At 43.0% G+C, this 17,099-nt stretch overlaps 1 protein-coding gene across 3 annotated transcripts in view; it reads right to left on the bottom strand.

The window, feature by feature from the left end:
* INPP5F (inositol polyphosphate-5-phosphatase F) overlaps positions 1 to 12,222 on the bottom strand; it is an 82,060-nt gene extending 69,838 nt beyond the window's left edge. For all 3 annotated transcript variants that reach the window (XM_046027999.1, XM_046028000.1, XM_046028001.1), the window contains exon 1: positions 11,916 to 12,222. In XM_046027999.1, the coding sequence (XP_045883955.1) occupies positions 11,916 to 12,012 (97 nt within the window). In that variant the 5' untranslated portion in view covers positions 12,013 to 12,222. The remainder of the gene's footprint in view (positions 1 to 11,915) is intronic.
* Between the last annotated feature and the right edge of the window lie 4,877 nt (positions 12,223 to 17,099).

The following is a 17,099-nucleotide window of genomic DNA, read 5'->3' as shown; positions in this document are numbered from 1 at the left end:
TCCTGGTACACAGAAAACAAGCGATTAAATACGGTGTGCCTGCAGAGCCCATGAGTCATTCATTCCAAGAGCCCAGAGTGACTGGAGTTCCCTCAGCCCAAGATAAGCCTGGGTCTCACACATCTACTGAAGTTTATAGGCAGTTTCACTTGTATCTTTAAGAAAAAAAAAAAAAAGGTGCTAGAGTATGCATAAATAATCAGACCATGTTTCATTTCCTGCTAAAGACAAAGGATATTATTGCTCTGAAAAGACAATTACCAACACCAAATTCAAACAGATGAGGACAAGGGTTCTAACATGAGGAACTGAAAGTTCCCAATCTTAGCTCATGCTTCAGTTCTCAAAATTTAATGAAGCAAGGAAAACATGTTGGGGAATAATTTGACTCAGGTACCATCTTAAAATTGCAAAGTTTGATATATATTTTTTTGAACTCTCTAATGGTAATTATTTGCCAGCATTCAGCAAGCTAAAGAGCTAACCCAGTTTAGAAGTTCCAGCAGCTGGTGATTTCATGGGGTGAACCCCAACTCAGTGGTTGCTGATGATCCTGGCTTCTCAGAATCATCATCTGGGAGCTTTAGAAAATGTGCATGCCTGAGCCCCACCCCTTCAGAGAGTCTGACCCAGCTGGTTCAGGTGGGGCCCTGGCACAGGTATTTTGTTAATCTCCCCGAGGTGATTCTAATGCACCAGCGGATTGAGAATTACTGGTCTAAGAGATTGTGGGTTATTGGGTGGAACCTGCATTAGTAATTTTATCCTATCAGTTTGATTCTAGATCATGCCTGCGCCATGTAGGATCCGGAAACGCTTCCATGAAATAAAGTACGAGGAACTGCATAAAGATCTCATAACATAGTTAGTTGGCATAAAAGCTGATCTAAACTAGTATAAAGAAATATTTCCAAAAAATAACCCTAAGAATATTTAAAAGACGAGACACTACTTAGCAAAGGGATCTTAAGAATTTCCAGACTTTTCTATTAAGATGGGGATCCAATCATGGTACAGTAACAGAGCCACAAAGTTTTGACTATGATCATGAAGGATATCAGAAATGGGTTTTTAAACTCTACAATAACCAATCTAAAAACTGTTATGATTCTCTGACATGCAAAGTCCCAACTGTCACATCTCAAGAAAAGGCCAATGCAACTCAAAAAAGAACACAGGACAATAAAATAAAAAAGATTTTTGTGAAAGGTCAGACAATGTAATCAGGTTCTGGGAGGACCTGCTCAAAATGGAAATGTACAAAATTATGGAAGGTATGGACTTCACAGGCATTCAGAATACTAGCACAGTAGACACATGTTTAAAAGACATGGCTTGAGAATAAATGAAGGCAAGTACAGCTTAAATTACAACTTTCCAAACTCATTACCTTAAGAAGCTGACAATATAGTCAGTTCAAATAAGGATTAGATAAAATCCTCAAATAATAAACTCCTAATGCATTACCCAAGGGTTGGGATATACCCCACACCTGTGTTCCCCAAAACTGTTCTTTGATGTATCTTTCAGAAACAGGATCCTGAAAGCTAAATCAGAGCTAACAATTGGTTATTTCCTTTCCTCATTTTAGAGCTTTCAACCAAGATGCATAAAATTAACACTTCAATAATTAAATAGATGCAACCTTTCTCCCAGCTGGTGTTCAAATGATTTCCTAGCCTTTCCCAAAACTCTGTTCAAAACTCTTACTCTCTTCCATCGAGGATGGCTTGTATAGTTTATTCTGCCACCATATGTCCCCAACGAAAAGCTCGGCCTTCAAACCCACATCAGGTCTAGAATTTGCCCTTTTAATTGGCCTCAAATGAAGATGCTTCTAGATCAAACACAGTGCCCTGTGAGTGGGAGGTAAGGGGGAGAGTCTGTAAGATTTCAGTCTGGCCATTAGGCACTACTCATTCTCATAAACCCTTTTTTCTTTGAGTACCCAATTAGGATGAAGTCATTTTGCATACAAAGAGTTATGTCTGCCAAGAAAAAAAAGTCCTTAAAAGTCTACCAGTGTATACAGCTATTTTTCCAGGGCTTTCCACTATTACAGACAGAAGCAATCGTACTATTTAGAGCTGGAAGAAACTTCACAGAATTAAAAAAAAAAAAAAAAAGAGCACCTTTCTTCCCATTTTCTTTATTATTTCTTTAAACCAGATTTTCACTACCTTGAAAAAAAAGACAACACTAAACCCTCAAATTTTTTTTTCCATTTTATTTATTTTTTCAGCGTAACAGTATTCATTGTTTTTGCACAACACCCAGTGCTCCATGCAATACGTGCCCTCCCTAATACCCACCACCTGTTCCCCCAACCTCCCACCCCTAAACCCTCAAATTTTAATACCCAACACAAGCCTCCCAACAGGCCATGGTCCGGTGGGGGAGAGACCTACACAGCTCTGTCACAGCATCTGTCACTCGAGAATCCTGTGTAGGTCTCTCCCCCACTGGACCACGGCCTCAGCTACAAGGTACAGTGTTCTAGCCACCTTTTTCTTTGGCACAACGCCCAGCAGACAGGTCCTCAATAAATGTTTAAAGAATAAACAAATGACTTCACAAAATTTCAGACTGCGTAGAATTTGGAAGGAGAAAGAAACAGAACACAAAATTACGGGGGGGGGAAACGAGGCGGCTTCTTTGCGAAAAGGGAGTTCAGATGGTCCCCCCACTCTTGATGGTCTGACTTTTTGACTTTACAATGGTGCAGAAGCAATATTCATGCAGGAGAAACTGTATTTTGAATTTTAAATTTTGATTTTTTTTTGAAGATTTTATTATTTATTTATTTGACAGACAGAGATCACAAGAAGACAGAGAGGCAGGCAGAGAGAGAGGAAGGGAAGCAGGCTTCCTGCCGAGCAGAGAGCCCGATGTGGGGCTCAATCCCAGGACCCTGAGATCATGACCTGAGCTGAAGGCAGAGGCTTTAACCCACTGAGCCACCCAGGCGCCCCTAAATTTTGATTTTTTTTTCCTGGGCTAGTGTTATGCCAATATCATATGGTCACAATGCAGGGCAGCCCCAGCTACCTGTAGCTCCCAGTCAGCCATGTGATCCTAAGGGTAAACAGCCCACACACTGAACACCCATTCTGTAGCCATACAACCATTCTGTTTTCACTTTCAGTGCAGTATTCAATAAATTACAGGCGACAGTCAACACCTGACTATAAAATAGTCTTTGCATTAGATGATTTTGCCCACCTGTAGGCTAACTGAAGTGTTCTGAGCACATTTAAGGCAGGCTAGGCTAAGCTATGTGTGGGAGGTTAGGTGTATTCAATGCCCTTTGACTTAACGATATTTTCAACTTACAATGGGTTATCAGGATGCAACTCCATCATAAGTCAAGGGAGATGTGCACTGGAAAGAGGTAAAGGGGAACAAATGAAATAGCTGCTAGAAATGAATTTTGGAGTCAGGAAACAGAGTGGCCCAGGAGGAAGAGTAGCAAACTATGACTCTGCTCAACAACTTCTGTAGCCTGAGGGCGCGGGAGATCTATGTGCCTGAAGTAGGGACAAGAATGTATACACCTGGCATAAAAACAATGCATAATGATATTCAGGAGCATTAGTGATATTATACTGCAAACTACCAAAACTAAAAGCATTAAGGCAGGGTTTAAAATTTCCTAATATTTCAGATCTTGTGACTTTTTCAAATAGTATATATTGACCACTGCAGAAACTGTGAAATTTGAAGTTCAATGTAAGTGAAAAGTTGTTTAAAAAAAAAAAGATTCATAAAGAAAATGTACTTTTAAATATCCTACTATCAAGTTATAGAAATGCATGATTCTGAAATAAAATGAATCAACTTAAAAGAAAAAACAAGGAACACAGACCTAAAATCAACCTGTATTTCATTCAACCAGCCTTACCAAAGAAAGCAGGCAGGAGTGGATGCTTTTTTTGTGAATGAGAGCAGTTTCTGTAAGGGTCTCACAGCAACCGGAAAATGAGTCATCCTAACAGAGCATGGGATTTAATTAAGATCCTACCAGTATGTGTTGTGATAGTACTATAATGCTAAATGTTCGGTGTTTATCATCAATTCTAAAATACTACTTAACATATTATCAACAGCTACTGATAATTTTTAACATGTCTTAATTCTCTATTTTGTTAAATATACTCCAAATGTTTTTCTCAGCTCAATATGGTCAGTTAATACATCATGATTATAACTTAGACTAGCTAACGAGTAATTATTTGTTAGAGGTTCTAGGACATTGCTGTTACTTCTCAGGGCTTGTGTTTGCAAGACTAAATTTTTAAAGGTTATATTTTAAAACATTTGAACAGAAATAGACCAGTTTACAGTTTATTCATACAAAGACAGAAATATAGCTTACAAAGATCTAACATGTTTACCCCATGAAACCACACCAAACCACACAACCAACGGCACAAACTAGTTTGATCTTCCAATAGTCTAGTATCTGTCTGCAAATAGGTCACCTAATTTTGTTATAAATTCAGCAACAAGTGATTTTTTTTTTGCATAAGGGCCAGTTCAAGAAAAATAAAAATGTCTTTGTATCCCATTTATTTTCATTCAAAACAAGAAGAGATTTTTTGAATCCCAGACTTAAAATTAGATTTCCCCCCTTTATGAGTAAAATGACAAGAATGGGTTTTGTTTTGTTTTTTTGGTTGGCAAGAGAGGCAGTGGTCTGGTCTTCTGTTCTTATACTCTCGGTTTAATCCTCCCAACAGACCCTTTGCTGCTGAAGATATGCAGAGTCGACCAGGGACTAGAATCATTTCAATTCATTCAATATGATTTTTACAGAAGACCTGCTATGGGCCAGGTGGTAGGGAAATGGTGATCCATCTATACTGCCTTTTCTTCACTGGGGCTGAGGTCGACAGTCAGGACAGAGGGGAGTCATGCTGCTGGGCATCCGGGAGCTGCATGAACGCACCCAAATTTCTGAAACACCAAGCTGTCAGGGCTCCCTGGTTTCTGGCACCTAAATGCTCTAGCCTACAAGGCCTCGACACTGCCTCTTCTCTGACGCCAGCCTTTGGCAAGTCCTGGCATCTGCTGGCTCAGGCCTGAGAACATAAGCATCTAGGAACCAGTGATTCTACAAAGGTTCTAGACCGCTTTAAAGGTGGTTTTCCTGGAGACCTTTCTCTTCCACTCCCTCTCTGCTTTATGTGCTCTGCAAGGATGCCTGTGAAATTGGATCTGGGATTCTTGACAGACTGCGAAAGGCTTCAGGTTGCTCATTGACTGGCTGAACTAGTTCCCAGTCAGTACATATCAATGTTTCTGTCCAAGATCTACCCTGTATCTATTCCCTTCCCAAACTGCAGATGTTCTGAAAACTTAAGAGAAACCTGACCAACTGACCATAACTTGGAAAAAGCACTTGGCAATCTATTCTATAACAACATTCTCTGCAAACATAAACTAATTTAGCAATAAGGAGTCAGGGCAGGGGTAGGGTCGAAGAACCAACCAGTAGTCCCATTATCAGCCTTTCATTCCATATAGATCCTTTCTCAGTATGCACACTTTGACATCTGAGGCTTTTTTATCTTCTCCATAAGCTGCCCTACAATGATTTTGATAGCTAAAGATATATTTCAGGTATTACCCATAAAAATATAAATCCTGTAACTGTAGTCAAGAAAGTAGAAAGGTTTGTAAAATGCTTTTATCAATATTGAGGAAAATTTGGCTTTGGAGTCGTGTACTAGATTAGAAGCCTCATCCTCTTACTCTGTGAACCTGGACACGTTACTTCTTTTTTTTTTTTTTTTTTAAAGATTTTATTTATTTATTTGACAGAGAGAGATCACAAGTAGACAGAGAGGCAGGCAGAGAGAGAGAGAGGGAAGCAGGCTCGCTGCTGAGCAGAGAGCCCGATGCGGGACTCGATCCCAGGACCCTGAGATCATGACCCGAGCCGAAGGCAGCGGCTCAACCCACTGAGCCACCCAGGCACCCCTTTTTTTTTTTTTTTTTAAAGATTTTATTTATTTATCTGACAGAGAGAGAGATCACAAGTAGGCAGAGAGGCAGGCAGAGTGAGAGGAGGAAGCAGTCTCCCTGCAGAGCAGAGAGCCCGATGCGGGGCTCGATCCCAGGACCCTGAGATCATGACCTGAGCCGAAGGCAGCGTCTTAATCCACCGAGCCACCCAGGCGCCCCTGGACACGTTACTTCTTTGTGCCTCAGCTTCCTCACTTAGAAAATGAGGATAACAAAACTCTCCTACGGATGTTTACTGTGGGGATGAAATGAAATAGAACCTATCAAGGGCTCAGAACAGTATCTGATTCACAAAAATGCTCAATACATAAAAGCTGTTGCAATTATTACTATTAAACTCGGCTGACAAAGTAGACAACAAAATATGTATAAAAACTTCCCCAAATCTGTACTACTTGATTGCAAATATCATCAGTCACTTTAGATTATTTTTTTGAAGCTAAAGAAGAGGGGGGTTACTTTAGAAAGAGGGGGTCTTTTCTACTTTGCATGCATCAATGTTCATAAAAATAAATGTACAATCAACCTAACTACTAGCCTGTTAGAAGTATAAAATATTAATATAAAATATAATATATAAAATATGGGAGAAAAGTGGTTGGGGTATAAAACTGCTAAGCGATTTAAAAGAAGACTAAAGACACCAGGAGAAAAACCTAGTCATTCAACCAAATGGTTAAAAAGATTTTTACAATAGATTTAATAATCAATTTTTTTAAAAAAAGATTTTACTTATTTATTCCAGAGAGAGAGTGAGTGCAAGCACACACCTATGTACACTAGCAGGGGGAAGAGCAGAGGGAAAGGCACAAACAGACTCTCCTCAGTTGAACGCAGGACTTGATCCCACAGTCCCAAGATCATGACCTGGGCTGAAATCAAGAATGAGTCACTCAACAGAGCCACCCAGGCGCCCAAATAATCAATTTTGAAATTAAAATGCCCTACAGCACCTAGGCTCAGGTCTCCATCTCAGGGTCCTGGGATCAGGCTCCTTGCTCAGCAGGGAGTCTGCTTCTCCCTCTGCCCCTCACCCTGCTCATGTTCTCACACATTCTTTCTCTCTCTCTCAAATAAGTAAATAAAATCTTAAAAAATAAATTAAAATACCCTATTATGTTTTGGCATGGTAATTTGTGAATTTTTAGAAAACATGATTTTTTTAAAAGATGAAGTTCAGGGATGCGTGGGTGGCTCAGTTGGTTAAGTGTCTGCCTTCAGCTCAGGTCATGATCCCCGGGTTCTGGGATCAAATCCCACATCAGGCTCCCAGCTCAGTGGGGAGCCTGCTTCTCCCTCTGCCTGCTGCTCTCCCTGCTTGTGCTCAGTCGCTCTTTTGCTCTCTGACAAATAAATAAATAAAATCTTAAAAAAAAAAAAAAGATAAAGTTCAAAATCATTTTCTTCCAAAGTAAATACCAAATGACACTGAAAACTCTAAATAAACTGAATCTAGTTTCATATGATTCTTCAAAAGAGATAAAAGTTCTATGTGGATTTTAATTCCATAACTATAATTTCTCATTCAAAATAAGTTAACTTCATATGACATACTAAAAATAATTTTCACACACACACACAAAAATCTCTAAGAAGAACAGGAACACTTTTTAAGGTTTCTGTGAATTCTAACTGAGAGCTACTATCCCCTCCAAAAAAATGTTCTCTGGTATTCATCATTTAGAGTATCATATCTATAAATATAGTTTACATGCTTATGAATGTTATGTATATGACAGATGCTTTGCCATCTTTTTATGGTCAGTCTCAGAATAGAACGAAGCAATACTCAGCAGGAAATTACATAACACCATCATATCAGACAAAGCCACAAGGACTTAGTGGAAGCAATTTTAAGACTAAAGAGATAAGACTATACCACCCTTCCCTAATAGTAAACTGTATTATAGTCCTTTTTAAGTCTTTAAATTATAATCTTATTCTCAGATAGTAAAACACCACTCTTAGGAGTGAATATTCACACAGAGCTTTATCATTTTTCCTAGTAGAAAATAAAACAATCTCTGGTAGTCACTACCCTACAAAAGACATAAGCATCCACCAAAAAGCAGTTCCTAGGTATGAATGCAGACTCCTCACTACCCTTAAGAAACTGGAAAGACCAGGAAAAAAATAACAGTACTCAAGTGTTTAGCTAGAAGAAAAAAATTGAAAAAATTGAAATAATGTTAAAGAAGAAAATAAGGAATACTACCACAAAGATTAAAAAAAAAAAAAAGGGTGATGCTAAATCAGATAGAAAAAAAACACAAGTGGAAATTCACTTTCCTCATATTTACTTCCTCACCCAGCTGGACAGAGATTTTCTGCCCCAATTAGAAGATATTCTAAAACAGGGCCTAACTTAATATTAAGCATAACACAGCATCCTATTTTTATGGCAATGATATTATGGAGAAAAAAATTTGCACTTTATCTCAGCTCAACCAAAAAGACCTTCCTCGTCCTAATTACTCTGAAGTCCAGATACCAAGATGAGTAAGTACAGTTCTTGCCTTGGGGAATGCATTGTCCACTAGGGAAGAAGCAAGCAAACTATTTTCATATGATGATGCATTATGGGCTATAAGAGAAGTGTGCACTAGGCATAAAAAGCACCTGGAAACACGATAAAAGTGACCAATAATTCTACCCCAGGAATGTGGGCTAGGGTGAGCAGAGTATCTGAGCTGTGCCTAACAAATTAGGCAGGCAAAGGGGTTGAAAGCATTCTAGGCTCAGGAAATGATCATTTTAACTTTAAATATCAATAGTGATTCTTCTGATGTCTCTAGGAAAAAGAAAAGTACTGTTTTAGGTTGTTCAATAGCCACAAACAAAAACCACTACGCCCACAGGTTGTTTTGGTTTTATATAATACTGCCCTTTGGAAAAGAAAAGGACTTGGTCAGTAATCTATTCAGTTAAATAGCCAATAGGAAGCAATGAGATTTTAAATGCTGTCATTACACACAACAGCAAAACTGTCCATGAAGGCAGAAGGAAAAGATCTAATAAAATGAAAACAATATTAAATGAGCCTATAGAAAGAGATCTGAAAAGCACTTATCCAATTAAAATACCATTATTAATAGCCATTCTTTAGAAAGGATCTTGAGCACTGCATAGGAAAAACTATTTGGTGAAGTATAATGCATGGGATCCTTTACTCACTCGCTACCCTTGAACACCTAAAGATCAAAACAGACTGTTACTTCAGAAACATAAAGGCCTCTTCCTTCCTCTAGAGTTTTGTTCTTCTTCTCTCTGTTGTCTCCTATATCCTCAGAAGTGATATAAACTTAACTGCAAAGACTACAGACATTTTATTCTGAAAAAAAATTTTAATTTGCCTTTCGATATGGACTTCAGATATATATATATACAGTAATACAAATCACAAGGCTTAATGCAAAAATCCAGGCCCAGATTACCCTGTGAATATTCCTTAAAGGCTTAATCCTGTGACTCAGCTCAGCTTCTTTAGCTCAGAAGTATGGGTCTCAGTAGCCTTCCACTAAAAGCTGCTAGCCAGCATCCAAGAAGAGTTGACTTACTTCACTTGAGGGGAGTAATTTATCCCCAAGCAACCATTAGGATTGGAGAGCTTCCTGGTACAAGAAACAAACACAAACCAAAGAAAATGACAAATAATTCACTTAAAACCCCTCCTGTTCAGAGGACTCCTGTGACCTTATCTCCTTGCATGTAATCCACTAGCTTGGTTCACCTCTGTCAATCTTAGAGGCTAAGAGAAAGGAGAGAGTGGCCCTAAAAATGGAAATAAAACCAAGACTTCCCTATTTATATATGTCTTAATCAACTGCCCAAATGCACAGGTGACCACCTAGAGATCTCTTGTTCCTTTACAGAATATATTAATTCTGGTCCTTCAAGATGTACACTGAACAAACACTGAACAAGGTGGTATTGGTTTTTGTTTTATTTATTTATTTATTTATTTATTTGACGACAGATCACAAGTACGCAGAGAGGCAGGCAGAGTGAGAGGAAGGGGAGCAGGCTCCCTGCTGAGCGGGTAGCCTGATGCGGGGCTTGATCTCAGGACTCTGGGATCATGGCCTGAGCTGAAGGCAGAAGCTTTAACCCACTGAGCCATCCAGGCACCCCAGCTGGTATTGGTTTTTTGTTGTTGGTGGTGGTATTGTTTTAAAAAACATTTCTGTGATGTACAAGGACTCAAAAGCCCAACCCTTATTTTATAGTTGAGGAAATGAGGCACAGAAAAGTGTTCTGTCCAATGAACTGGAGATGATCTCTAGTTCCGTACAGCTGTAATCGTCAAGCCCTAAGAATCTAAAAAGTTGGCTCGTTGGCAGCCTGGAGAATTTTGCAATCTACCTTTCCTCGAGGAACACTTGAAGCCTTACCCCAACCTGGGGGCAGGGTGGTGGAGGGGTGTGCCAGGCAAATGGTCAAATCAGGAAAAACAGAACAGAATGACTAGAGACTGGTCACAATTATCCTATCTCCAACAGCTCTGGTCCCAAGATCATCAGGAGCGTTCTCTGGGTGTAATCGCTTTTCTTCCATTCTGAATAGAGGAAATAAAATGTAATAGCTAGAAAATACACCCAGAGCCTCGGGAAAAATAACAAGTTTTCCTTCACCGCTCTCACAAATCAACTAGGTCTTCTTAGGGAAGCAGGAGAACCTGCTGGAAAGTGTTCTGGAGGCTCTCTCTGTGAGCTCAGGCAAGTTACTCAAGTTCCACACCTGTCTTCTCACCTGAAAAAGAGGATGCCCCCACTTGCTTCTGTAAGGCTGTTGTGGGGACTGGGAATAACACACGAAGGGAAAAGGTCCCTGGAAACCATCTTATACACGGTAACAGCTGTGATAAGAAATGTTCATTTGGACTTTCTCTACTTTTCAATTCATACCATGTAATCCTTGTCTACATCACACACAAGAATTACACATAAATTTTAAATGTTCTGGCTCTTTCTTTAGAACTCTCGCACTTCTAAAGTGAAAGCTCTCTGAGGTGATTAGGAAAAGGAACAGGCAACCTCAAACCGGGAGGTGCTACCGAGTCCCCCCACAAAGGAAGCCGCCTCCTGGAGCCCTGTCGGCTCTCTGAGGGCAAGGGCTGCTGTCTGAGTCACCGCTGCCAACTAATTTTCCTAACGCAGACTAATCGGGACCGACCTAGGCATCTCCTACCAGCTTACGCGACACCCAGACACGGCCCCACGATACATCCTGTATGACAATACTGAGTCATACGAAAGTATTAAAAGTTCAACATTACAACGCAGTTCAGTTGTAATACTAAAATCAAAGAAGGAGATTTAAAATCGGGTGCCTATGCGGTAACCAGAACGAAGTCACACCTCTAACAAGAAGGGACCAGAAACACACAGATGTCAACAGGGAGTGACCCTCCCGCAGGACGTTCCACTGAACCGGCGCGATCCTTTCTGGCCCAAGATCGGGACAGGATTCGAACCCAGAACTTGTCTCAAAGGACGTGCCAGAGCCGCTCCCTAGTGGAAGAGGCCTTTAAGGCCAGGCGCCCCTCGCCCGAACTTTCCGGCTCGGCTCCGGTCCGCTCTCCCGGGCAGCAGAGCGGAAATCGCGGAGGCGCGCTCGGAGGGACGAGGGTCGCCGGCCCTTTGTCCCCCGCGGAGCGGCAGAGGCGAGACAGGCGCTCCCTCCCGTCAGGAAATAATGACAGCTCGAGCACCTCGGCTTGCGCCCGCCCCGCCCCACCCCGCCCCGCGCGCCTGGGCCGCAGGCGGCGCCCGCCCGCCCGGCTGCCCGCGCCGAGGGGCGGCCGCGCCCCCTCGTCGCCCCCCGCCCCGCCCCGCCCCGCTCCGCAGCGCCGGGCCCGGCCCAGGGCCACCCCGCGCCGCCAGCCTCACCGGGTCGGAGCTGGAGGCCGCCGTCGCGGCGGCTGCACCACAGCGCGCGCTCGCCCTGCTGCAGGATGTAGTGGTCCTTGGCTTGAAAGAGCTCCATGCCGGCCCCGGGCTCCGAGGGAGGAGGCGGCGGCGGCCAGGCGCGCCTCTGTCTCCGCGGCCCCCGGCCCCGGCCCCGGCCCCGGCGGCGGTCCGCGGGGCGTCCTAGTCGGCCGGGGCCGCCGGAGCCCGCGCCTCGAGGAACAGCGACTGAGGGAGCACCCCAGCGGCCAGGCCCGCGGGAGGAGAACGCGCACAGGCGGCGGTGGCGGCGGCAGCGGAGGCAGCGGCAGCGGCCTTAGAGGCCTCTCCCCCCAGCTCCGCCCCTTGCCCGGCTCCGCCCCTGGCAAGCTCCTGGCCCCACCCCCTTCCGTGGCTCCGCCCCGGCTTCAACCAGGCTCCTCCCCCTCCCTGTCGCCTCCGCGCGCCTCTTTCTCCTTTCCGTGCCCCTTTCCGCGGTTTCCCGCCGCGCTCCAGCTTCTCCCGGGCTTCTCCTCCTGGCTCCTCCCCCAGGCTCTTCCTCCCTGCTCTCCTCCTCCCCCAGCCCTCCTTCGGCTCTTCCTAGGCCCCGCCCCTGGCGGGCCCGCCTTCCCTCCAGAGGCCAGGGCCGGCTTGGCCGAGTCAGGGGCCAGCCGTCCTCATGCCATGTTACTCCTGGAGCAGAAGCTCTCTCGTGGGATCTTCCCTCTCATACCAGCGGGTTATTAACTACTTTCACCACCCCTGAGGAAAGCCCGACCGACTCCTTACATCCAGCCTGAAACCCCCTCCTCCCGGGGCCTGAGTTGCCCTCAGAGACCCAGACCAGGAGAGCCGGGAAATGCAACCCAACACGCTGGTTCCTGGGGTCTAACCCCAGCCAGGCTCTCCTCGGAGCAGCGCTGTCCTCTGTGTTGACGTTTACTCTTAGAACCTTGTGACGTTTGACAACAGCAGGTATTCAACAAATACACATCCAGGAGCATGTAACAGAAACACACAAGTATTGGCACAGGGCTCTAACTAGCGAGGAAGAAGGGAGCAAAATTCAGAAGCTATCCTGTCCCGAGTTAAGTAAGATGGGTCTGAGAAGACGTCAAAAAAATAAGTCATCAGTGAAGTAGAAGGGATCTAGTCTGACAAGCCTCCCCCACCCCCAAAATCTTTGAGCTATTTTGGAAGTCCAGCTGGTATGTTGAACCGAATATGGCTTGGGAGTCAGGTCCCTGGTTCCAGCTCCAGCTCCAGGTGTGATCTAGTGTGTCTTCTGGGGGAGCTCTCCTGGTCTCAGATGGTGGTTGAACTAAATGGTCTTTAAATTACACTCTCAGTTTTATATATCAATGAGTCTTGCTACTTCTGTCTCCTGCATTCTGTAATGTTTTAGAAGGGGGGGGGGGATGAGGTAGGAGACAAGAAAAGGAAGGCAATAATTTTAACCTTCTGCTTAGATAAAAGTGAGAGGGCCCCCAAAGCAGCAAGGAATTCCATATTACTAATTATTCCAGCCCACACTGATTTCTGTGCTGAATTTCCATAGCACAGAAAGACCCAGGATGACAAACTGTCCTGCAATCTCTGATAAGTACCAAGCCTCCTGGGCTGCCCAGACATCTTAAACATAAAAATCAAGAGGAGTGATACTATATCAAAGCTTTGTGATGTGAGTTGGACACAGAAGATAATGGAGACAAGATTCAGTGAAACTATCAGTTTCAGCTTTACTGTTGAACTCAGCCATATGTTGACTTTCCTTAGCAAAATGAATACGTAATGAAAAAGTCCTGTGATGACTGTATGTTCTACAAATTATTCTGTTATTTTTTTAAATTAATTGCATTGTCAGATGTGAAGAAAACAATGCTATTATAATTGTTTGAAAACAATTGGCTGGTTGATTGAAACTTTTCCTGGTGTTTTGAATCAATGATTCCAACCCTAGCTACCTATTAGAATTACCTGGGGAGTTTTTCCAACCACACCAATGCTAAGACCTCAGACCAATGAAATCAGAATCTAACTGGGTTAGGCTCTGGCATCAGCATTTTTTCCTAAGCTGCCGAGAGGATTCTAACGTGCAGCCAGAGTTAAGCAACACTTTTTAAAATGAAATTAATTGGAAAAAACCTGTTTGATAGCAGTTTAGCAGAAAACAGCAGTCAATCATTAACTAATACCATTCTATGGGGTTGGTCACCTATAAATCCAGAGTTAACAAGCAGAATCTTTAGGAGAGAGAAAACCTGAAGAAAAGTTGCTCCTAGAACCTGACTTTCTCTCCCCTCTCTCTAAATGCATGGCTGGCTGAGCAGAATGAATGAAAAGAGGAAATACTCTGTCCTTAGCAGGTTATCAGGTCCCCCGTCTCCTGCCACACCTGCCTTGCCTTGCTCCTGCTACAGAATTCTTGAACCTCAGACCCTGCAGCTTCCCCATTCCGTGGCTGGCCTCCCCATCTTTGGCCTGTGGCTACCTGCTAGCCTCCATCACTCTCTTCCAGCTTCCAAATTCGAGGACCTCCTGCCCTTGAATGATGTCACCCAGGTTGTACCCGAAAGTCCATGTGATGCTGTTCTGCTTTTTAAACAGGGATGACCCTATCTTCTTTTCCATGTATGGTGTCCTCATACTCATTTAAGCATACTCACTAGGGAGGTAGGTTGTAGTATCCAGCTCTGTGTGATCCCAGTCAAGTCAGAAATCTTTTTTTAGTCTGTTTATTTATTAAAAAAGATGATTACCAAGGGCTCTTCCAGCCCTGAAATCAATGAATGTGAGGAAACGTGTCCACATAGTTAAATCTCTGCAAATAATGATGGTAAATGACTCAACTCTGATTATTGATTTGGCCTTCAGTATCAAGTTTATTATTTGTCTCTGAGATTTTGGGGTTCTGATTGGACTCTAGTGTCCTCTGGTGAACTTTGACTTTTAACATCATTTCCTGTCTACTTGTCCACAGTCTTGTATGCTGTTTGTCTATGAGAACTTTCTTCAGTCTTGTTTGTATATGAGAAATCTCCCAAAGGAGGGATTTTTAACAAAATACATATTCTGCCTGCCAGGAGGCTGCTCATTCTTAGCTCTGCAGCAGAGGTGGTTAAAGGCCCCAGGCACTCATAAGCCAAACGTTTACATTTGACCAATGCTCAGCCAATTTCTCATGGATTTACCTGCCAGTAAACTTCTGCTACCTCCTCCCATAATTTCACCAGGGACAACTGGAAATCGTGACAGCCATTCTGGAGCACTCTGACATGTATAAAATTGTTTGACAAATGGGGGGAGGCCTCTCAGGAGACTGTCACATTGGTCTAAAAGAAAGGGATTGCTTTGTTCACTGGAGAAGACCATCTCCTTAATTTCTATACTTTAGGGGGTTAAAAAGTACTCAGTGTTTAATTGGCCTGATAAAATTGTCCATCCAAGTCATTGTTTAACCAGCTATAATAATTCTTTCGTGTGTGTCTAAGAGAGAAAAAAATGAATCTAATCTCTCTGCATCTAATCTCCTTCCAGAGGGAAGATAATTAGCCTTTACAGTGATCATTTCATATTTGTCTAAAGCCAGCTCTCTCTCACTTCCTCTCTGTTACGCATTTAGTTTTCAATTAAATAAAATGGTTAAAAAAATTAGCTCTAAAAAAGCTAATTTGAAAAAAATGTCCAAGATATACTATTAAATAGAAAATGTCCAAATTGCAGAATAGTATTTTAAAGTATGCCATTTGGGTTTTTTAAAGAGGAGAATGAGAGAGAGAGATGTTTTTATAAGCCCAGAAGATTTCTGAAATAAAATACGAAGAAGTATAGTTACCTTAGAGCAATGGGAAAGGGGAGTGGATGAGAAATGCAAGGAAGGCAGAAACTTCTTTTCAGTTTATATTCCTGTACAGTTTGGTGTTTTAACCATGTGTTTTTAATGCTTTAAATAAAAAAACAACAACACTAGTTAAATGTGTGTGTATAAAAGTCCTTCCACCACACACGGAAACATTTTTAGGTAATCTACTGCCTAAGGGTCTAGAACCTTTGTCTGGACAACCAGAAATCCAAGGCATTTTGTTGTTGTTGTTGTTTTAAGATTTTTTATTTATTTATTTATTTGTCAGAGAGAGAGAGAGAGAGAGAGAGAGCGAGAGCTAGCACAGGCAGATGGAGTGGCAGGCAGAGACAGAGAAGCAGGCTCCCTGCCGAGCACGGAGCCCGATGTGGGACTCGATCCCAGGACGCTGGGATCATGACCTGAGCCAAAGGCAGCCGCTTAACCGACTGAGCCACCCAGGCGTCCCTGTTTTTGTTTTTTTAAAGATTTTATTTATTTATTTGACAGAGAGAGAGAGATCAAAAGTAGACAGAGAGGCAGGCAGAGAGAGAGGGAGAAGCAAGCTCCCTGTTGAGCAGAAAACCGGATATGGGGCTCGATCCCAGATCCCAGGACCCTGAGATCGTGACCTGAGCCAAAAACAGAGGCTTAACCCACTGAGCCACCCAGACGCCCTAGCATGAGTCTTTTTATTTTTCATACACTGCTTAGTACTTTTGAGCTTTCCTAACATCTTAAATGCTGTCAGAGTGAGGTATGATTAAGTAGATAAGCCATTTTCCTGCACTGTATACTTTTTTAAACAGAGCATAAGGAACAGATATTTTCTTTTTTTTTTTAAAGATTTTTATTTGTTTATTTGACAGATCACAGGTAGGCAGAGAGGTAGGCAGAGAGAGAGGAGGAGGCAGGCTCCCCGTTGAGCAGAGAGCCCGATGTGGGGCTTGATCCCAGGACCCCGGGATCATGACCTGAGCCGAAGGCAGAGGCTTTAACCCACTGAGCCACCCAGGCGCCCGAACAGAGATTTTCTTAAGCACATTTTCGAAACCACAGCAATAACCGTGCCTTGTTCTTCCCCTCTACCAATGATAACTCTCAGGTGGATGACCTATTGGGTTGGTACCATCATAAATCAATAACAATGGTCAAAAATGCTGTCTGTTAGATAATCATGTTAGAGATTTTTTTTTAAAGAATGCTTTGGGGGCGCCTGGGTGGCTCAGTGGGTTAAGCCTCTGCCTTCGGCTCAGGTCATGATCTCAGGGTCCTGGGATCCAGCCCCGCATCGGGCTCTCTGCTCAGCAGGAAGCCTGCTTCCTCCTCTCTCTCTCTCTGCCTGC

Source organism: Meles meles, chromosome 13, assembly GCF_922984935.1.
Source record: "Meles meles chromosome 13, mMelMel3.1 paternal haplotype, whole genome shotgun sequence".
In the NCBI taxonomy this organism is placed as follows: domain Eukaryota; kingdom Metazoa; phylum Chordata; class Mammalia; order Carnivora; family Mustelidae; genus Meles; species Meles meles.
The sequence above is the reverse complement of the archived record's forward strand: the minus strand, read 5'-3'. Positions and strand labels throughout refer to the sequence as shown.